Source organism: Bos javanicus, chromosome 9 (assembly GCF_032452875.1).
Source record: "Bos javanicus breed banteng chromosome 9, ARS-OSU_banteng_1.0, whole genome shotgun sequence".
Classification (NCBI taxonomy): domain Eukaryota; kingdom Metazoa; phylum Chordata; class Mammalia; order Artiodactyla; family Bovidae; genus Bos; species Bos javanicus.
Genome location: NC_083876.1, coordinates 49,140,979 through 49,165,668, shown reverse-complemented (window position 1 = coordinate 49,165,668; position 24,690 = coordinate 49,140,979). Strand labels below are relative to the sequence as shown.

At 35.1% G+C, this 24,690-nt stretch overlaps 1 protein-coding gene across 1 annotated transcript in view; it reads right to left on the bottom strand.

Annotated features, from left to right (window-relative positions):
- ASCC3 (activating signal cointegrator 1 complex subunit 3) overlaps positions 1–24,690 on the bottom strand; it is a 335,161-nt gene that overhangs the window by 277,178 nt on the left and 33,293 nt on the right. Inside the window, exon 4 of the mRNA XM_061427741.1 lies at positions 18,339–18,898. Coding sequence (XP_061283725.1) covers positions 18,339–18,898 — 560 coding nt within the window. The remainder of the gene's footprint in view (positions 1–18,338; positions 18,899–24,690) is intronic.

Here is a 24,690-nt window from a genome sequence, read left to right as displayed (position 1 = left end):
AGACAGGTACACACTGCTATATTCAAAATGGATAACCTGGCTTCCCTGGTGGTCCAGTGCATAAGAATCTTCCTTGTAATGCAAGGGACATGGGTTTGATCCCTGGTCCAAGAAGATCCCACTTGCCTAAGTCTTTGCACTACAACTATGGAGCCCGTGCTCTACAGCCTGGGAGCCGCAACTACTGAACCCACACTCTAGAGCCCATGCTTTGCGACAAGAGAAGGCACGGCCAACTAAAAAAGCCCTTGCAAAACAACAAAGCACCACAGCCCAGAAATTAAATAAATAAATCAATCTTAAAAAATAGGTAACCAACAAGAACATATGGCATAGCACAGGGAAACTCTGCTCAATGTTCTTTGAAAGCCTGGATGGGAGGGAATTTGGGGGAGAATGGATATATGTACATGTATGACTGAGTCCCTTTGCTGTCCACCTGAAACTATCACAACATGTTAACTGGCTATACACCAATACAAAATTTACAAGTTTAATGGTAAAAAAAAGAAAATTAAAAAAAGAAGCCATGGCTTTGTCTTGTTCAAAATTTTATGATATATAAACTAGAAGACATATTAAATCAAATTTACTTCAAGTATTAATATGGTTCATGATAGAATCAAAATTTTGAAATTTTCTAAATAGTCTGATATAATCTGCCAGACCAAAGGAAAAGTAATAGAGGTAAATATAAAACCCCACAATTTTAGAACCCACATGTAAAATCAATAACAATAGAAATTCAAATAGAAAAAAAAGCTCCTGTGTATTTGTACAGGATGAAGAAATATTATCCCACAAATAAATTCCTAAGAAAAATCCAGAAAAGATAGTGTGTGTGTGTGTGTGTGTGTGTGTATGTGTTAGTTGCTCAGTGGTGTCCAACTGTGCAACCCCATGGACTGTAGCTGGAGAGGTTGGTTATTTACTGACTCAATATGGATTTTTTTAAATGCAATGAAGGCTAGGGGAAAATTGCAATATTGTATCGCAAAAATCCCACTTAGCATCTCAAAAGATACTACATTAATTGAATCATATTTAGACGGCTGAGTTCAATTTTAATCTATACATTTTCAAACAGACAAAAAAAGAGTAGAACAAGAAAAAGAAAGTAAAAATAAGATATATCTATGCAAGATATATATCTATGCAGATCTCTTATCTATTATTATCCATTCTGTTTGAAGGATCCTCATTCATAGATTTGACAAAGACAATGAATATTATTCTGGGTCCATCTTCCTTGATCTTCCTCCATATATCATTCCTTATCCTTCTTGAAACACACTTTTCCTTTGATATCCTTGACACACCATTCTTTTGATATGTATCCTATCACTCTGACTGTTATATTCCTATCTTCTCTTCAGATTCACTTTGACTATTACACATTGGAGCTCCTTAAGGTTTAATCCCAGGCTTTCTCTTACTTCCACTACTTGTTCTTTCCTTAACTGCTCACATACGAGCCTTCAACTCCCATTAGCACGCATATAGTGATAACTCATACATTTACACATCCTTCCCAGATCTCTATGCTGAATTTCATGTATCTAATTGCCCAGTTGTCATCTCCCACTTGGAAGTCTTAAGACCTCCCACAATTCCACATATGCCCAAAACTATCTCTCAGTTTTCCACATATTTCACTGTTTTATACTTGCTCTTTATTTCCATGAATGGCACTGCCATCCTTCTAGTTACACAAGTCAAAAGCTAAAATGCATCCTTACCACCTCTTTACCCCATCACACCCAACTCTAACCCCATCATTCAATCCACTCTCAAGTTCTCTCAATTACTAAACAGATTTCAAGCCTTTGTCCTAGTCTGTCTTAAACTCCCAGTTACTGCCTATACCACTCAAAGGGCTTCCTAAATGGTTTTTGCACATCTATCCAAATGACACAGAGCACAGAACAATGACGATTTTATGAAATGTAGATCTGATCAACGTTCACTGCCTTCTGTCCATCCCTTGACAACAAATTTTCAATTGCCCTCCACTGTTCTCAAGATAAAGTACTGAATTGAACTGAACATAGAACCAGAACCTCAAAACATCACAAAGTGCTAAATGAAGAGTCAATAATACTGATACTGAGGTATATTCAATTGCACTGCTCTGACTAGAAAGAATTTTAATATCAATAATAAAGTTAAATACTCTTCAAAACGGCATCCTTTTTAATACTCCTCAGTCACATTAACTACATGTCAAGAGACGAGGCTAGTGATAAGGCAAGTGGCTACTGCATTAAAGAGTAAACAGAATACTTTAATCATCACAAAAAGACAGCACTAGGCTAGAAGATATTTTGATTCTATTATAAAACACTCTGCTGAGATATAGATAGAATATTTTTATACAGAAAAATTTATCTGTCTAGTTGTATCACAATGACTACCAAATTAGATTTTCTTTTAAAACTCATAGTTTTACATAGAGTTTATTTACTTTTGTATATTCTACAAGTTTTGGCAAATGTATGATGCCTACATGTATCCATCATTATATTATCATAACAGAAGAGTTCACTGCCCTAAAAATCCCCTGTGCGCCACCAATTCATCCCTTTATTCTTTCTCCCCAGACCCTGGTAACCACTTATCTTTTGACTGTCTCCAGAGTTTTGCCTTTTCCAGAATGTCACATAGTTGGAATCATACAGTGCACACCCTTTTCTGATTGACTTCTTTCACTTAGCAATAATCATTTAAAGTCCTTAAGTTTTTTCATGGCTTGCAGGCTCATTTTCTTTTATCATTGAATATTATTCCATCATATGGATATACCACAGTTTATTCATCTATTTCCCTACTGAAGGATATCTAGTTTGCTTTTGACAACTGTCTTTATTTTTTATTTCATTAAATTCTGTTTTTTTACACAAATTATCTCATCCATAAACATATGCAAGCAAGTCCTATTGAGAGAAATGCTGAAAAAATATCACTAAATTGCACATTTTTCATTTTTGTCTTTTCCAAATTTTCTACAATAATAAACATATATTACTTAATCAGATGAAGTTTTATTTTTAGATAATACAAACAAGATTCTGGTTTAACAATTGTTTTTTAACTTTTTGTCCATTAAGGGTACAAAGCATCACTAACAATAAATAAAATAGATTTTCACAAATTGCCATTATTTGGAATGAACACAAGAAATTATATAAACCAAAAAATCCCTTATCATGTTGACAAATCAGCTGATAACTAATAGTACAAGGACCAAGGAATAAACTTTTTTCCTCTACCAAATCTTATTTTTCAAATGAAAAACTTTTTTTAAAATCAAATACAGTGTAACCACAAAGGAATCAGGCTAACACAGCATTTTCTAAAAAATCTGACCACTGAAAAACTATTTCAGTACCTTTAACAACATTATAATTATCAGTTCGAATGGCAATGAATGTGCAACAATTTAATCATTTGAGTTAATAAGCAAATCCATTATCCTAATATCTAACTGGAGAGGTATAGAGATGCAGAAAGTGTGGAAAATACATTGTATTCTAAATATTAACAGAAGAGCCATGATGGCACTTTGAACTAAGCTAGTTAGAGAAAGGAACAGCAGCTTGCAAACAGAAATTAAAAATTTGCTTGAGCATTTAAATGACTAGATTTACAAAATGGAGCATGGGAATAAAGTATTACTCTCCAAGTAAGCTTATTTAATTGTATATCAAAAGCAATTTAACATTTTCACAAAGTAATACATGTAACTCCTCAAATATACATTCAATGTTGGTATGAGACTTATTTATTATGTTTCATGGTAATACACAGGGAATAATGTTCAGCCTCTTTCCTTACTGGCAGAGACAAGGAAAATCACAGCATTTATTAGGTGTACTTTCTATCTGGAGGATTTGTAAGACACTATACTCTCCACCGGAGAAGGCAATGGCACCCCACTCCAGTACTTTTGCCTAGAAAATCCCATGGACGGTGAAGCCTGGTAGGCTGCAGTCCATGGGGTCGATAGAGTCAGACACGACTAAGCGACTTCACTTTCACTTTTCACTTTCATGCATTGGAGAAGGAAATGGCAACCCACGCCAGTGTTCTTGCCTGGAGAGTCCCACAGATGGGGGAGCCTGGTGGGCTGCCGTCTATGGGGTCGCACAGAGTCGGACATGACTGAAGTGACTTAGCAGTAGCAGTAGCATATTCTCTACACAGAAATTGAGTCCCCAGGAATATTACAGAACACATCACTTTTTCTGGGTATTAGTTAATATATAAAATGCATAAGCAATAAAGTTATGAGAACCAAATACCCATATAAACAAGACACAGGGTTAATAGGAGCAAAATAGGGCTTCCTTGGTGGCTCAGCGGTAAAGAATCTACCTGCCGATGCAGGAGACACAGATTCGACCCCTGGTCCAGGAAGATCCCACAGGCCTAGAAGCAACTAAGCTCATGTACCACAGCTATTGAGCTTGAGGTCTAGAGCCCACATGCCACAATTACTGAAGCCACAGAGCCCTAAAGCCTGTGCTCTGCAACAAGAGAACTCACCAAAACGAGAAACCTGTGCACTGCAACGAAGAGCTAACCCCGCTCCCAGCAACTAGAGAAAAGCCCCCACAGCAACGAAGACACAGCACAGCCAAAAGTAGATAAATAAATTATTTTAAAATAACAAAATAAAGCTAAATAATAATGTCCCTGCAGAAGGAAATGGCAACCCACTCCAGTATTCTTGCCTGGGAAATCCCATGAACAGAGGAGCCTGGTGGGTTACAGTCCATGGGGTTGCAAAGAGTCAGACACAACTTAGTGACTTAACCACTAAACAACAACAAAAATAATAAAGTAAGTAACAATGAGTTGGACTGTGAAGAAGGCTGAGCGCCGAAGAATTGATGCTTTTGAACTGTGGTGTTGGAGAAGACTCTTGAGAGTCCCTTGGACTGCAAGGAGATCCAACTAGTCCATTCTGAAGATCAGCCCTGGGATTTCTTTGGAAGGAATGATGCTAAAGCTGAAACTCCAGTACTTTGGCCACCTCATGCAAAGAGCTGACTCACTGGAAAAGACTCTGATGCTGGGAGGGATTGGGGGCAGGAGGAGAAGGAGACGACAGAGGATAAGATGGCTGGATGGCATCACTGACTCGATGGACCTGAGTCTGAGTGAACTCCGGGCGTTGGTGATGGACAGGGAGGCCTGGCATGCTGCGATCCATGGGGTCACAAAGAGTCGGACACGACTGAGCGACTGAACTGAACTGAACTGAACAATGAGTTACTGGGAATTTTTTGTTAAAATTATCAAAATACTTGTAAAGGCTACAAGTATCAGTTATTCTTATTAAAACAACAAAACCATCGTGATTAATTTTCCATTGTCTTAAGCAAACTTAAGATTTCCATTTTAACCCTAAGTAGAAAGAACAGCTGAAGAAGAAGTGTTTATTGGTCATGGATTCTGACAGTACAACTGACTTTCCATATACTGAATTTAGTCTACTATTTTCAAATTGTAGAATGTTTATAAATAAAAAAACCTTTAAACAGTTTGTCACAATAAAAAATAATGATCTTAAAGGATAACCACAGTCATTTCTCTTTTTTAAAAAATACAATATATTTTACATTTAAATTTCTTCTTAAAATTATTTTGAAAAAAAAAAAAAACTCCCTTTTACCCTTAACACAGGAAGGAGGCTGCCTTCTGATAACAAGTATTAGCAATTAAGATGAAAAAGAAGGTATGGCACAAAATTCACACTTGAATGCACCTTCTCTGGTAAGACAGAAAAAGAGAAAAACCTAAAAGATACCTCAACCTTAAAAAGAAGAAAAATATCTCTCTTGGCCATAAATAGAGCAAAAAAAAGGGAAGCACTGAGTAGAGTAAAAGTGACAAGCTGAGCTCCAGTTTTGGACAGCAAGGCCAGGAGCCTGGCTCCTGAGAGATAATCTAGATGAAAAATGCTGCAAACAATGTGGGAAGCAGAGCCAGGGGACTTAGGTGAAGCCAGAGCATGGGCACAGAGCTCCCATGTTCATGAGAAGGGCCTGAAAAGAACTACCATCAAAATGAGACGTGGGGCCACACCTTCTACAGCAATCTAGGATGGGGAGGAGGGGGAATGTGGAGGGAAGATCCTACAAATCAACATCAGCATAAGAATTAAAATTTTAAAACATATGAACAAATCTTAAACTAAAAATGACAGTCAACAAAATCGACACAGGAACTTAAGTTTACTCAGAAGACGGTAATACAGAACAATGTGATACAGACTTTCAAGTAAGCACTAAAGTTCCAGGAGATAATAAAGCAGTTGTTTTCTATTAAAAGGATTTATGAAACAAAACAAAAGAAGGTATATTGAAACATTCTATCCTTTTTGCTCAATTTTTCTGTAAACAATGCTGCTATTTAAGAAGTTTATTAATTTAAAAAATGATAACTGATTCAAGGAAAAATAAATTTTAAAGCTCTATCAATCAAGGTGATTCTCCTACTGCTGATAAATATTTATAAAGTTAAAGGACCATACACTTGTGGTTTAAGTAAAAACTACCTAGTAAAATGCCTTACATATAAAAAAAAAAAAGATGCTTAACAAATCTTTGTGAAGAAAATGAGTAATGAAAAGAGGGAATTAATGGTCAATATGAGGTCATTTTCAAACCGCAATAGTTACCAGGTCGTAAAATATACATATCTTTTAATATTCTCATTGGGATCTATTTTATTTTGCAGATACAATAAATGTCCTTGATGTCATTTTATATTTTTAGAGTATTTCAAATGCTATCATGATTATTACTGATAGCATTTAAAAATAAGTAGTTATAAACAGGTTAAAAATTTCAAAGAAGAAACCCATTTCCACTGTGAAACAATTATATCTGTTATAACTGGATGTAACTAGAAGGACAATCAGGCTTGTCTCAAACCCTTTGTATCTAAAGATGGGAAACTACCAGATGTCTTATTATTTAAAATGGATACCCGCTATATGAATAAAAGCCAAAACTTATGTGAGAAAAAATAAAGACCAGCAAAATTAAAATGTGATTCTTTGAAAGCAAACAGTCTTGTATCAAAAATTAGAAAGTACAGATAAAAAGACTGGGGCAACATAACTAAAAGTTGGTGTAAAAAATTTTTTTTTAATTAGAAGACATTTATGAGTAACTTTAGAGCAAAAAGCTTGAATATGTGGCTAATGAAATGGCTAATTTCATAGAAAAATATAATTGTCAAATGATTTAAGAAGAAATAGAAAATCTGAATAAACCAACAACTGGAAAATATGAATTGCTAACTACAAAAGACACCAGGTGAGGTAAGTTTATTAGCATACTAGTGTCAAACTTTCATGAAAGAAATAATTGCTTTAAGAAACCTCTTTTAAAAAATAAAGAAACCTCCAGAAGTTTACTTTATGAAGTCAGAATAACCTTAGGCATTAGTATTAAAATGGGCTTCCCTAGTGGCTCAGATGGTAAAGAATCCATCTGCAATGTAGGAAACCTGGAATTGATCCCTGGGTCAGGACGATTCCCTGGAGAAGAGAATGGCGACCCACTTCAGTATCCTTGCCTGGAGAATTCCATGGACAGAGGAGCCTGGCAGGCTACAGTCCATAGGAGTCAGACATGACTGAGCAACTAACACACTAGTATTAAAACAGGGTAATTTACAAATTATCTGCTCAGGTTGGCATTCTAAGCATAGTAGGAGGACTGGAATATCATGTGACTATCCAATAAAGCCCCATGACAAAGAGGAGGCATTCTGATTTTCATAAATTAAACTAAGGCAAATCCATGTATTTCCATTTTTAGTTACAAAATTTTAAAACGTAAGAGTTGTACCTACACCTCTACTGTATATAATAAACAGCATACACCATACACTATAGATAATGTGGTATCCAGAGAAAAATGATACTCAATTTAGGGAATGTCTTCCTTTGAGACAATAAGCAACTTTAGTTAGATTTATACATGAAATGAAAAAGATGTGCATACTGAAAACAAAGAATAATATAGTATGATAAAATAAAACGCTAACTGAGTAATTCTGAAAAGTTTGAATTAACAGTCCATGTGGAACTCAGTATCAGAATAATTATATAAAGCAGAGCATGTTATTTATAACACTGTAAATTATTCTTAGTTTGATTTGTGGCATAAAAAATTATTAAATATTCATACATTCCAAAATAAAGTCTTAAACAACAAAAGAAAATGACCATGAAAATTAGGACAGTATTTATTTAACATTTATTTTTCTCTCAAGAAAAATGTGCTATGCAAATTGTTGCTGCATTGCAGAGAATTAGATAAATTACATTTTCAGAAAAACTTACTCATTATTTACAGGTACTTAATCTATCATAACAACTTAACAAAGCTAAAACCAAGGTCACTTACAACTTAATTAAAACTACTTGGAATGTAAATCTATTTATTCCTCACATACTATAATTAATTAGATGTATAAGTTAAGGTTAAAGTTAAGTATCATTGTATATTTAAAAGTTTACTTTACAATTGCATGCACATGGCAAATTTATAGTATACTAATTATTAAAAAGAAATTACGCTGATTTTTAAATGCCTTAGTGAAAACAAATTTATAGCCATCATATGCATGTATGAGTGGACCATATTATTCATATATATATAAAGCTGAACAAATATGAAATTTTAAATATTTAAATAAATGCTTACAGCAATTTCTAAATCTAATAGCCATACTTATTTACGCCTATAAACTGACAACTAAAACATTATTCAGAATGCTTTTTTATTCATCTCAAATACTTTTAAAACACAGAAATTTATTCTTTATTCTCATATATTACTTTTCTGTATCAATACATTACAGATATTTCTCAATATATATTTAGAAAATCCACATGCTCTTCCAAATTAGTCATAACAACATTCATTATATCAAACATAATTTTCTTGCCCATTCTCCTTTTAAGTATATGTGTGAAAGTTCCAAGAGGAAGAGACTTAAGAAAGCAAAATAATGGGAATGGGATGATTGAACTCTGTTACCTTACCTTTTTGTCTCCCAAAACCAAAGAGTACTTGACGCACAGTAGAGAATGAATGAGTGAGTGAATGAACAGTACCAAACAGAGAAGAATAAAACTAAATGCATGAAATTTGGCAAAATGTCTTACTCTTTGAACAATCATTCCAACTAAGGGCAAAACAGTCTGAAATCTGTTATTGCCACAAATTGGAAGCAAGTAAGTATTTTTAAGTCCTCATTGTGAGTTTAACATATTAATAATATCTTTTCCTCCATATCTACAACAAGATGACACAAGACCTTGAGAACTTTTGGGGATGAAAGGTATCTTAAAAGTCATATAATTCAACCCTCAACAAATTTCAACAAACTAATCATTGAGTATACATGTCTATCTTTCCAATAAAAGATCTCATTATTTGCCAAAAGAGCACCTTATATTTAAAGGATTCAGAAAATGTTCGCCTGAGCTGAGATCTGTCTTCATGTACCTTCCACCCAGAGTACTAGTTAAAATTTTGGGCATCCTTCTTCCATGTACAGATCTTCAAATATTATGCCCATCCTCCTATCCCACCATAGATTTCTCTCAAAAAGAATAAACAGTTAGAAGTTTTTCAAGTGTTCATCACAAAACATTAATTCTACTTCCTTCACTGACCTCATCACTCTCTTCTCTATGCCTTTGTAGGACTGTAACTCCCTTAAAAAAACTATGGTGGCCAGGTGCGGCCTAAAGAGCACAAAAAAGAGCTGAACTGTCATTACCCATGTATAAGATTGTACTTTTTTAATATTAAAATTGTCTTGTTAGCTAGCTACATAAGACTGCTTACAAAAATAATACATATGGAATACTTAGCATCTGCTAGGCACTATTTTAAGTGCTTCAAGTGCTTTACATCGTATCTGCACAGCAACCTATATGGTAAGCCTATCACTTTCTCCACATAACAATTACAAAAGCTGCACCTTGGAGAAGTGACTTGGCCAAAGTCAGTTATCAGCAGGAGAGCTAGGATTCATACATGTGTCTGCCCTAAAGCCCATTCTCTCTCTCTCTCTCTTTTTTTTTTTCCATTCTCTCTTAAACACTTGAATTCACAGGTCCCATGGCTAACTCCCACTGAATTTAGTTTATTCAAATGCTGCTGCTGAACTAGACCTTCCTGTCTAAAATTAACAGTGTTCCTTGTTACAAGTATATGAACTTATATTTATCTGTTTTATCATGTCATTTCAGCCCATTGTTCTAACAATTTGAACCATAAAGAAGATAAAAGCAACATCCAACCAAAATAAAATATATATATATATAGCTAGTGCTTTCCCAATACAGACTGTAAAACTTAAGAGACCTGTTACAGCAGGTAAAACACTTCAACTGTCTCGACCTTTCCTAATTTTTACATTCAGATAAAGTAGAACATGAATTTTCCTCATAAAAATTTTATCCCTTATAAAGTAAAAGTAGGAATGAATAATCTGAAGTGGCAGACAATGTGGAAGTAACAAGAACCTTGGGAGAAAATGGCTGTATCACTTCAGAGCACATAATATGAATATATTCATATATGTACCTACAAATTAAATACAAAGATACATCTGACCCAAATAACATTCTGACTAAACCCAGTGAGACTAAAATGAAAAAAATTCATAAAAGAGAGGTTCAATCACGTCCTGAGGACTGCCTTTCTAAGCAGAACACCAAAAAAAAGAAAAGATTCGTAAATGAAAAGATGAATAGACTTGCCTATTTATATACCCAAAACATCTGCAAAAACATTTGCAATCTCATTATAAATTATCTTATTAATTAAGAAAAAGTAACTCAACTTCATCAAATGAAAAATTCGCAATTCTCTTAAGAAAGCAGTAAGTGGCCTATAAATATATGGGGAAAAAAATCTTTACCTCAGTAGTAATAAAAATGTAATTAAAACAGTGAGATATCATTTTCCCCCTAATAAACTGGGCCGGCCAAGAATGTAAGTTCAAGGATACTCTTATACACTACAGGCAGAAATGTACACTGGTGGACTCTTCCAGGAAAGAATTCTGTCAGTACTTCTGGATGCAAAATTTTAAGTACTAGGAATATATTAAAGGGGAAAATGTGTGTGAGCAAATATTTAGCATAAGAGTTTTATCATAGAGAAAGGCTAGATTTAACTTAAATCTTCAGTAGCAGAATAAACTAGGATATGATGAAAAATGTATACTCTGCAGCCACTAAAAAGTATTATACATTAACCAAATCACCATGATATATACATGAAACTAATATCACATTGTAAGTCAAGTATACTTCAATTTAAAAAATGTATACAATAGATAATGTATTGCAGATTTTATTGTCATAAAAATGTTTTATTGTCTCACACAAAAGTGTTAAGTAACAAAAAAGCAATTCATAGACCATATGATCCATTTTTAAATTATTCATATTTTTAAAATATATATGCCAAAATAGTTGCTATGACCATGACCAGATATACTGAGAATGCAGATGATTTTGTTTCTACATGTTATATATAAGTGTGCTCTAAATTTTCTACAATGATACATTTTTTTAATTAGAAAAATAAAGTTGTGTAAAGAACAGTGGATTAAAAAAATGAAATGACACAAAAGGCTAGAATTTCCAGTACAGTCTTGAAAATAAATAATAAGGGGAAAAAACTGGATTCTATAAAACACTATGGCTAGGCAGTAACCATAAACTAAAAAAAAAAAAAAAAAAACCTAGAGGGACATGAGAGAAAGAATGGTAGCAAATCACAATAAAAACTAACATAATTATACATATATGTCTTTAAAACATAGTATTGTAGTATCTATAAAGTTAAATCTCTAAGAATATCTTAGCACATAAAAATGAGAGAAATAACAAAGAGCTTTCTTTACCAAGTTTGAAGCAAGGAAATAAAACCAAGACACATGTTCCTCCATGAGGAAGATAAGAGAAGTCCATTCTCACTTCTCCTACAGGAAACATTAGCTTAAGACAGGAAAGAGCAGAATAGATACCATAAAGACTGAATGCTACCTACAGAGAAATACTGAGCTTTATCTTATGGAGAAAGTAGTAAGGAATCACTTAATGTCTTCAAATAAATAACTTCAGGTTTTCAGACCTTGATGAATCATATCCCAAGGTTCAAAAACTACTTACAGATTTGAGGCCAGAGTCTTTGCTATCTCTGAGGAATAATAAAGGAAAACAGAAGTGCCAGATGAAGGCAAAAGTTCCCAATTTAAAAAATAAATGATGTAAAAGATGGATTGTGAAAATTACTTAATATCAATACATGGAAATGTAACAGAACATGAACAGAATTCACAAGTAAAATCATGGCAAAATAGTCTTCTTTTTCCTATGAGATTGTTAGGTTAGTTGTTCTTAGATTGGAAAAGCAACTGAAAGTTTGATACCTTTGAAGATGAGATGATGAAAGCATTCTACACGTCAATAGTATTAGATCTATAGAGGACTGAACAGCTGTATCCAAATTGTGTCGATAATGGATTAATGCTAACAGGAAAACTGGGAGAGTTTTACACTTAAAAAAAAAATACTAAAGAAAAGAAAAATATAACTGCCATCACATGTCTAAAACACAATCATATAACAGAGGAGACATCTATAACTTTACTTCCCCATGTATAGATATAAGACTAAATGGCAGATGTAATAGGAGCAGTCTGTCAGTTTAATAAACAAATAAGTTAGACGAGGGCTACTCAAGAAAGGGGTAAAATGTCTTTAAAAAAAAAAAAAGAAACTCATTAGAATAAGTAGATCTTATTATATGGGCATCACTTGGATAGAATGCTAGACACACACATAATATACTTTGGGGCAGGGTTGGGGGAATGCTATGATTCTAAGTATTCTCTAAGTATAACTTTACCCAGTGGCAGCTCTCTACTCAGACTTGGGGCAGGGGCAGGGCTCTTCTGATTATTTGGTGAAATGACTATAGAAAAAGCAACACATAATTGGCCCTTAGAGTTGAAGAGATACTATTTTAATTTCAACCTCATTAATGTTGGCATCCTTATATAATATGAAGACTTTTCATAAAGCATTCATGTTAGACATTCAGCTCGATAATATTTTAAATTTCCTACTCTAGGCACCAAAATCATCACTATAGCCTCCTTGCCAAGCTATAGTGTATATATCAATGTGTGGTCTAGAATCTCTGAGACCCTTTCAGGAGGTCCATGAACCAAAATTAGTTTTGTGATAACAGTCAAATGTTATTTGCCTCCTTCATCCTCATCCTCCCATGAGTATAAAGTGAGTGGAGTTTTCAGAGGCTACATAATGTGTGATATATGAACAGACTGCATGCAGAAGCACATATGGGAATCTAGTTGTCTTATATTAAGCTAGATACTGAAAAGACTTGAAAAAATGCCATACAATCCCATTCTTCATACTTTATATTCTATTTTAGAAAAGTTATTTTTCATAAAAATGTTACTTATATTAATATAACATATTTAGTGTTATTGGCATTAATGTAATAGATTTAGCTATTTACACTAATGTAATAGACTTAGTATTATTTTAAATGATTTTTATTTAATAAATACAGTATTTAATAACATATTAAAAACTTTGTTTCAATTTTTAACATAATATTCCATTCAGTTCAGTCGCTCAGTCATGTCTGACCCTAGTAGAACATTATGATAAGCAACATAAAGAAAACTCTATGAGATCCTCCATAATGTTAAACAATGTAAAGTTTGGGAGCCACTTTATTAAGCCATGCTAATTATTCTATATTAAAATTTCAAAGGATGCTCGAATCATTTATAATGCAAATGAGTATTTAAAAAAAATAGTCTTTCCTCAAAAGACATTCTAACCAAATAAGTCCTAATTTTTAAGATCAGGTACATATCTGGAACAGGACTGGGTTCAGAAATGAACTTTCATGGGTTAAATAACACCATCTGCATAGAGTCGATAATGCTAATAGTGAATGTAAAATTAGAAAAGCTATAAAGAATGAACCTCAGCTGCCCAACTGCAAACTATGATAATATCAATATAACTCAAAATTCACTTTTCCTAAGAACTTGTTAAACATAACTTATCAATATTTACATCAATATTAATAACTCTGCAAATAGCATTTAATCCTGAAATAATACCAAGAGATATGTATACTCCATCTCCAATATTTTCAAGTAATTTTCTATTAATTTCTTTTCTATTTTACCAAAGATTTTAAAATCAGAACTCACTGCAAAAACTGAATTCAAGACTTTTAGAATAGTGAGACTTATAAAAGCAAAAGAGAAAAAAAAAGCAGTAAAAATAATAATTCTCTGAATTAAGAACTATCCTCTAAGCATCATTTAATTAACTACTTGAAACATTTATATATAACAAGGCATAGATAAAATTTATATACTGATTTCTGTAAGGTATCCACTCTAATAAAACTTTGCATACATGGAAATATATAATCCTTATTAATGTGGAAGGCAAGAATCTAACATTCGAGAACCTACAGTTTGTGAAACATTATGCTAGGTAGGTACTACGTATATAGTCTCTCACAAATCCTTACAGAGACATTGTGAAACAAAGGTTCACAAGAGTTTAATAACCTGCCCACCGTCAACAATAGGTAAGTGCACAAAGACAGAATTTCCTTCAGAGCCTTTTAAATAAGTGTCCTTCTCTTCAAAGAATTCAGTGATACACCAGAGAGGAACAGCAGGCTTGTGCTGGTGATTAAAACAAAAGGCCCAGAATACCTACCAGTGTCTTGCTTTGTGACTTTAGGAAACAAACTGGGACACGGGTTTGGGGGGGTTATTTTGTTTGTTATCTTTATACATAGTATACCATCCTTACCTTGCAGAACTATGAAGAAACTGGTTATATCAAGTGAGACAGCTTGGTCTAACTCTATATATAACAGGCATTCAAAACATGGGAGGTTTGCTGTTATTAAAACTACTACTTTCTTGGGGAAAAGTTTCTGTTGAAAGTTCACTGACTATGTGATCCTATTAGGACCAAACCTATTGCTACAATTCTGGTTACAGAAAAGCAGCAGCCAAGAAGATGTCCGTACCAACCAGGGATGAGTCCTGATTAAGAAAATAATCTGAAATGTTTATATCTTATCTTCTTCTGGGTAGTTAAAATGTACTAACTTTAAAAAGTATTTTTACAAGTAAGTAAGTCTCAAAGAGTGTAAAGAATAGAGAGTCTAGCCCAATCAAATTCTTAGGCTTAATCATAGTAACTATGGCCTTAACAAATAAATTACCGGAAGTCAGAGTTTAAACTTAAAGATGCAAAGTAGGAAAGGAAAAGAAGATTGTACTCAGAAACCTAAGTTGGCTGTCTTATTAGTTCAACACTCAAAGAAACACAGAATTACTTTAAATGCAATTTCCCACAGAAATTTTAAAACTCATCTTTAACAAGTTCTCAATATTTCTTCCTTTCTCTTATTTCAGCCAATTCCATATCTGGAATTCTGTTTAAGGAACAGATATTGTTTCTGAAGAAATTGTAAATTACAGTAAAGGCCAAAGAATCCTAACCATACTTAAATTGCTTGATGTTTCAAAGCATCAAACCTAAGGAAATGTACAGAACTATTTCTTTGCAAAGAAAGCACATACTGGAGTCACGGTTGTCTGAGTTTAAACCCTGGATTCACTATTTATCCTGCAACCTTGGACAAATTTCCCAGCACCTCTATAAAACACGTATCTCCAGTGAGCAATAATCCATGAGGCCACCAAACATTTCCTTCAAGTACCAGCAAAACAGGGGTACCAAAAAATGAGAAAAACTTTTTTTTTTTAAGAATTTGATGTTTGAAAAAGACATCAATTCAGCCACAATGGTAAAAATAAAATAAAATTTTATTAGACTTTCTTATATTTGCTGTAGCATGCTTTTAATTTTTAAAAAAAGTCTATGGGAGGGGAGAAGAAATGCCTCAGCATTTAACATTTTCAGTGCTTAAGGTCTCTAACAGCTTTTAATCTAGTACGTGAAATATTCACTTACATGTTAAACTATCCATAAAATCCTGGTTGAAAATCATTAAACAAGATCAAGCAGGGTGTATCTACAGGTTTTAGAGTGGCTTACAATATACCTGAACAAAGTGTATAAGGCTTTACCTTATTTGGCCCTTACCTCCCTGCTCATCCTTGTCTCTGACTGTACCCACTCTGCATATCTTGCATCTTCACTGTAGAGACTACAGCCCTCAAAACACACCTTGCTTTTTCTCACACTTAAAATATGTTCCTTACCTTTCTGATCCACTTGAAGAAGTTAAATCTTGTTGTATTTTAAGGTTTGGCTCATGCTTACACTCCTCTATGAATACTTTTCCTACCATTCTAACTCCCCTACGAAATGTATGACTGACTCTTTTATGCCCCACTTTTCTTTGTACACAGTATCATCATACCTAGGTATCTGGGAGCACTTACTTATTGGCATGCCTCCTCTGACTAAACAACAAATTCCCCAAGAGCAAGGTTGCTGTCCTATGCATCCTTTTATGTTCAGTAAGTAGAACCTAGTGCTACAACATATGATGAATGGATGAAAGCATGAATTCACTCTGACCCTGCAGTTAGGTACATTATGAAAACAATCTTGAGAAGAATATGTTCTTCCAATAACCAGTTTCAGTTATATACTTAAGAATTGTGGTGAAAAACTAAGAAATGCAAACTTCACTCTAGATACTCTAAAATAAAAAGAATAGTTTTATGGCTCACTCAGACAAATTTCCATGAGTTTGATGTTTGTAAGTTTCAGTTTACAATAATCACAGCAAAATTGCTATGTATTCAATTATAACAAGAAAATAGTAAAATTTTCTTTATATCACAATTTTTAAAAGAATGTTACTTTTCACAATGTCAGAGAGAACCACTTATGAATGTGGACCATATCTGGTAAGTTAAGTGTATAACATTAAAGGTAAACAAGACTGATCAAAGAATTAACAGCATGTTAACTTACTTTGAAACTATAGTTAATGAGTATAATATCTAACTACCAGGGGGTTAGTCCTCGAATACCTATTTCTCCTATTGCTTAAATTTTTCTCCCCCTTCTGGAAAAAAAAAAATACTACCGAGATTTTTTGGCATGCCTCCAATACTTATTTCTCCTATTCCCTAAATTTTTCTCCCACTTCTGGAAAAAAAAAATAATACTACCGAGATTTTTTTCTACATTTCTGATACTGTGTGATTTTAAAATTCTTAATTTCAATAACAACAACAACAAAAATAATTGCAGCTACCATGCAGTATTTACAAATGCTACTTATCATTTCACATATGGTATCCTATTTAAGACTTATACCAACTCCATAATCAATGTATTCTTTTTACCCTGAGACAGTTCAACTACAAAACAGGCTCCAAGAGATTCAACTACCTCAAGTCTCACTATCAATAAGTGGGAAAGGAAGGACTTCTGATTTCAAAGCCTCTGCCCTTTCTATTAATACAACAATATGCCACCTCTCTTCATCCTCATCAAATATATTACTCATCCAGTATTAAAACTGGGTTGACATTATTTGACATTTGTATCAGAAAATGAATATAATGCCATGATTGAAAGCAACCGAAACCCTTCAAGATAAACTTTTCATGTGACAGTAGGAGTAATTCACCATTTTTTGAGTAACATCACCAAATGGTGGCATAGAAAGGAATTAAAATAATGTTTCCTTTGTGTGATATAAAAAACTTACAAATACACAATTCTTTATTGAACAAGTAATATAAAATAGTCCAATTATTTCCAGATTAGTTTGTTTTTGCAAGTTTATTCTTTAAATCATAGAAACTAGCCAAAAATATTTTGTAAATCAGTAAGTCATTCAACAGACAGATAAAATTTGTGTTTTGAAACTTATTTTCATCAGATATTACTAGATTAACCATGTAATTTATCATTCAAACCTGTATACTTTTTGAAGAAGGGACACTTCTAATTATTACAATGTAACAACAGGTTTAACCAGAACTGTCCCAGTAACCAGGTCATGTGGACACCCTCACTATTCCCCTATTCATCACGCTCACAGTCCTCCTACAACACAGTGGAGAAATATGCATGCCTACCATGTAAAACCATTTGGCTACATATTTGATCACTGCAGCACAATATTAAAGTACTTTCTTTGCTAGACACCCATATTTTAAAAGGCTATTCCATTAAGATAATGCACATTAAGATAAAACTGCAATAACTTCAACTGTACCTCATCCTGAAGTTCATCACCACTTTTAACAGAGGCAAGCATATCATATAAAGTACAGCAAAGATCTTCTATTCTTGTTGCTTCAGCCATTTCGTTTAAAGTTGCATTTAAGTACTTCTCAACTTCACACCACAAAAAAGAGTCGTTTGTTTTTTCCGCAGGCTTGCGGTTCAGGGTGGAATGGTCCTGAAGGTGGTCAGTCAGAAACTTCTTATAATCCAAGCTTATAGTTTTCTGGGATTCACCATTTATTGGCAGTTCATCAAAGTGGTCCAGATCATGCATGTCAAATGAAAATGCTAAATTTTTACCAAATAAAACTCGATCACCATTTTCATCGGTTGTCATCTGGACAAGAGCAGTAAGACTGTCTTTACAAAAATGAGAAGTAATTCGATTAGTAGCATCACAAGCTGCAGTGGCAGATGATGATGGAAAGGGACCAAACATCTGTTTGATAGCCTTTGTCTCCTGGTGACCAACACAGTCCTTCAAGTGAAATGTCTTGAAGAGAAATGCGGCTGCACTTTCAATGGCTTCTTTCCCATTATCTGTTCCAACTATTCAGACAAAAGAAACAGTATTAGCTTAAATGGATCATGGTTCAAGCTTCCATTTTCCAAAAAAAACTACTACAAATATTCCTCTGAGCAAATTCAACAGTGAAAATATACTGATATTTAGATACAGTGAGACAGATGAAGATAACCAATTCAGGAACAGGAAAATCCCTTTAAGGCCATTCCCAAATTCCCAAAGAATGGCATTAGGTAAATAACCCATTGTCAGTATTATACGTAAGATAGAAACTACCTATAATAATCCCTTACCTTTTTCTAAAAACAACTTGAGGCATTACGTAAGACATTTTAAAACCAAATTTTGAAACTTGATTTGATGAGCTAGTTAAATAAAAAAGATGCAGAAAAAAATCTGAATTATAGACTTCTGGAGCTGGAAGGAAGCCAGCTCCCACAAGTTACAAATCCATAACTTTCTTTCCATGTACTGTACATCTGAGATGGCAAGAACAGATTTATAGTTTTCATTCAAAAATATTTATTACTACATAAATCAACTACACTTCAACAAAAAATAGCTTTGAAAATATTTAATACTATCAAGGATGTACATGAAAAGAATCTTTTAAAATAAACTCAGCCATACTACAAAAGTTTTTTTTTAATTCTGCTATTGAGAAGAGGCCAAAAGTAAATTCCTATGAAAGTAAGAGGAAGTTAAAAGGGCCAGCCCCTAATTTCTTTAAGGCATTAGTATCTCATATCTAATTCTCAAAAGGAAGAGTCTATAATTATGTCATAGAATTCAAAGAATATTCTTAGAGTAAAAAAGAAATTCTGAGGAGGCCTGAAAAGTCAGTAAGACTTCCTAAAATAATATTTGTAATGTTAGTAATAATACAATTAACACCATCACCTTCTTGAAACCATAGCTCCAATTACATCATTAATCACAAATCTTGAGCAGCTTATGATAAAGTTCAATGCCTGCATACATGCTAAGTTGCTTCAGTTGTGTAGGACTCTTTGTGGCTCTATGTACTATAGTCCGCCAGACTTCTCTGTTCACCAGATTCTCTAGGCAAGAACACTGGAGTGGGTTGCCAAGCCCTCCTCCAGGGGATCTTCCCAACCCAGGGATCCAAACCAGGTCTCTATGTCTCCTGCACTGGTAGGCATGTTCTTTACCACTAGTGCCACCTGGGAAGCCCCATAAAACTCAGTAATTCAACCTAAACTCCTATACTTTATTTTAAAGTCATGCCTAACGCTGATCCATTCTGTTTTACCTGCTTTACTCGCTACTATACATTTCCTACTCTAGCCAACAAGAATTTCTTAACATACAAAACTCAGGTCCTGTTCTGGTTGTTCAGTCACTAAGTCGTGTCCAACTCTTTCCAATCCCATGGAGTGAAGCATGCTAGGTTTCCCAGTCCTTCACTCTCTCCCAGAGTTTGCTCAAACTCATGTCTGTTGAGTCACTGATGCCATCCTACCATCTCATGCTCTGTCATCCCCTTCTCCTCCTGCCTTCCTCCTGCTGGGTAAGCCCAGCGTCAATGAGAAATGATGATGCTGAGTCGGTTCTTTGAATCAGGGGGCTAAAGTACTGGAACTTTAGCTTCAGCATCAGTCCTTCCAATGAATATTTCAGGGTTTATTTCCTTTAGGATTCACTGGTTTGATCTCCTTGCTGTCCAAGGGACTCTCAAGAGTCTTCTCCAGCACTCAACATTCTTTATGATCCAACCCTCACATGTGTACATGACTATTGGAAAAACCATAGCTTTAACGATACGGACCTTTGTCAGCAAAATGATGTCTCTGCTTCTTCGGACAATGACTGAAGCCATGAAATTAAAAGATGCTTGTTCCTTGGAAAAAAATCTATGACAAATCTATACAGTGTATTTAAAAAGCAGAGACATCACTTTACCGACAAAGGTCCATATAGTAAAAAGTATGATTTTTCCAGTAGTCACACACGCATGTGACAGCTGGACCATAAAGAAGGCTGAGCACTAAGGAATTGATTCTTTTAAACTGTGGTGCTGAAGAAGACTCTTGAGAGTCCCTTTGACTGCAAGGAGATCAAACCAGTCAATTCTAAAGGAATTCAACCCTGAATATTCATTGGAAGGACTGATGCTGAAGCTCCAATACTTTGGCCACCTGATGCAAAGAGCGGACATATTGGAAAAGACCCTGCTGCTGGGAAAGACTGAGGGCAGGAGGAAAAGGGGCCAACAGAGGATGAGATGATAGTATGGCATCACTGACTCAATGGACATGAGTTTGAGCAAACTCCAGGAGACAGGACAGGGAAGCCTGGCATACTGCTGTCCATGGGATTGCAGAGTCAGACACCCCTTAGCAACTGAACAACAACTAGGTTTGTCACAGTTCTTCTTCCGAGGAGCAAGCATCTTTTAATTTTGTGGCTGCAGTTACCATCTACAGTGATTTTGGAGCCCAAGAAAATAAAATCTGTCACTGTTTCTACTTTTTCCCCATCTATTTGCCATGAAGTGATGGGACTGAAGGCTATGATAATGAATGTTGCCAGCTTTTGCACTCTCGTCTTCCACCCTCATCAAGAGAGTCTTTAGTTACTCTTGGTGTTCTTTTTTTTTTTTTTAAGATTTGAAGTCCTTAAAAAAAAATGTTATTATTATTATTAATTTGGCTGTGCTGGGTCTTAGCTGCAGCATATGGGATCTTTAATTGCTGCATTCCAACTCTTAGTTGTGGCACATGGGATCTAGTTCACTGACCAGGGATTTTAACCTTGGTAATGGCAGGTCCTGCTCTACTCTATGCCTATTTCCATGCCTTTATTAAATCTTCCCCAAGGCCTGACCTGCCTCTTGAGAAACCTGTATGCAGGTCATGAAGCAACATGGAACAACAGACTGGTTCCAAAAAGGAAAAGGACTACGTCAAGGCTATATATTGTCACCATGCTTATTTAACTTATATGCAGAGTACATCATGAGAAACGCTGGGCTGGAGGAAGCACAAGCTAGAATCAAGGTTGCCGAGAGAAATATCAATAAGCTCAGATATGCAGATGACACCACCCTTATGGCAGAAAGTGAAGAGGAACTAAACAGCCTCTTGATGAAAGTGAAAGAGGAGAGTAAAAAGTTGGCTTAAAGCTCAACATTCAGAAAACTAAGATCATGGCATCCAGTCCCATCACTTCTTGGCAAATAGATAGGGAGACAGTGGAAAACAGTGGCTGACTTTATTTTTCTGGTCTCCAAAATCACTGCAGATGGTGATTGCAGCCATGAAATTTAAAGACGCTTACTCCTTGGAAGGAAAGTTATAACCAACCTAGATAGCATATTAAAAAGCAGAGACATTACTTTGTCAACAAAGGTCCGTCTAGCCAAGGCTATGGTTTTTCCAGTGGCCGTGTATGGGTGTGAGAGCTGGACTATAAAGAAAGTTGAGTGCCGAAGAATTGATGATTTTTGAACTGTGGTGTTGGAGAAGGCTCTTGCGAGTCCCTTGGACTGCAAGGAGATCCAACCAGTCCATTCTGAAGGAGATCAGCCCTGGGATTTCTTTGGAAGGAATGATGCTAAAGCTGAAACTCCAATACTTTGGCCACCTGATGCGAAGAGCTGACTCATTTGAAGAGACCCTGATGCTGGAAAAGATTGAGGACAGGAGGAGAAGGAGATGACAGAGGATGAGATGGCTGGATGGCATCACCGACTCGATGGACGTGAGTCTCAGTGAACTCCGGGAGTTGGTGATGGACAGGGAGGCCTGGCGTGCTGCGGTTCATGGGGTCGCAAAGAGTCAGACACGACTGAGCGACTGAACTGAACTGAACAAGGCCTCTAATTTCTCAAATCCTACCCATGTTTCATAGTCCAGCTGAAATGCCTCTCTCTAAGCAAGTAAAATACTGTGTGCATTGTTTTATTCCCTGTTACCTAGCCAAAATAAGTGTCTCAAGAGATTTAAACCGTTGAATTTGGGGGACTTTCCTGATGGTCTGTGGCTAAGACTCCACTCCCAATGCAAGGGGCCCGAGTTCCATCCCTAGTCAGGGAACTAGATCCCACATGCCACAACTAAGAATTTGCATGTAGCAATTAAAGATCCCACATGATGCAACTAAAACCTAGTGTAGCCAAATAAATAATTAAAAAAAAAAAAAAAAGACTACAAATCTTAAAAAAAAAAAAAAGAAGAAGAAGAAGAAACTGCTGAATTATCTGAACCCAGGCCTCAAAGACACCAGACTACTGTTTTTACATTATACCACCTACTTAGGTAACTTTCTATTGTATCTGATATTTCCACATGTGTGTAGAAGACTAACAATTTATTCAAGTGAAGTTAAGCACACAATATAAGTCCATTATTTAATTCTTCAAGTATAAAGTCTATAAAACCTTCCATGATTATAAAGAATTCATAAAGCACCATCTGCCATATTCTTTTAGTACTTAGGAAAATATATAACAAATATCTTCTAGAGATCAAATAATGCCTTTAATTAATTAAATAGCATTTGTGTACATTTTAGTTATTCTGTCTATATATGAGATTTGGAGAACTTAGGTTTTGGATAAGTTATGGATTGTGATAATTCTATAGATAATTCAATAGAACTGGGACTAAGGAAGTCTGACCATAAATGGCATTCACATTTGCAAACTCATTCTGTACCTAACATTATACATGTGCTCTTTGGTAAAGGTATTATTTTGCATCTTGGATTTTTCTTACACAATTTACTAAGAACTTTTAAATTATCTTAATTCTTCTTAACAAAATTATCTCCATTTTATAGATACTACAAGAGACTTTAGATTAAATTTGGGAGAGATCAAATAGCTATTTAATGAGCAAGATTCAAAGAAGTCTTCTAACTCCTAAATAAACTTTTTCTACTACACTACACTTCTGGAAAGTAGATTTATCTCTTAGTTATTTGGTTTTTTTTTTTTTTTTTTTGGTCACTTTTGTGACCCCATGGACTGTAGCCAGCCAGGCTCCTCTGTCCATGGGATTTTCTAGGCAAGAATACTGGAGTGGACTGCCATTTCCCTGTTGCCTGCATTGGCAGTCAGATTCTTTACCACTGAGCTTACTAGGGAAGCCCAGATTTATCTCTAATTCTCATTTGAAGTCGCTCAGTCGTGTCAGACTCTTTGCTACCCCATGAACTGTAGCCCACCAGGCTCCTCTGTCCATGGGATTTTCCAGGCAAGAATACTCGAGTGGGTTGCCATTTCCTTCTGCAGGGGATCTTCCCAACCCAGGGATCAAATTCAGGTCTCCCACATTGCAGGCAGATGCTTATTCTCATTTAATAAACAAATAATCACCACCCTAGGAAATAAATGCGAGAATAGTCAATTTATTACCAAAAGTGGAATTAACTTCAGTTCAGTTCAGTTCACTCAGTCATGTCCGACTCTTTGCGACCCCATGAATTGCAGCACGCCAGGCCTCCCTGTCCATCACCAACTCCCGGAGTTCACTCAGACTCACGTCTTAAATGCCTATTATTAGGTCATTGGTTAATTACATTACAGCCATATATTATATACATTAAACATAACGTGTGCCGCATCTGACTCTTTGCGACATGGAGTAGCTGCCAGGCTCGTCTGTCTATGGGATTTTCCAGGCAAGAATATGGGAGTGTGTTGCCGTGCCCTCCTCCAGGGGATCGAGAGCCTAGCAGCCTTGTCTCTCCAGTCTCATTATCTCCTGTATTGGCAGGCGGTTTCTTTACCACCAGCGTGATCTGAAAAACCCAAACATAATGCAGTGATCCATGTATCTTGCTATAAAAT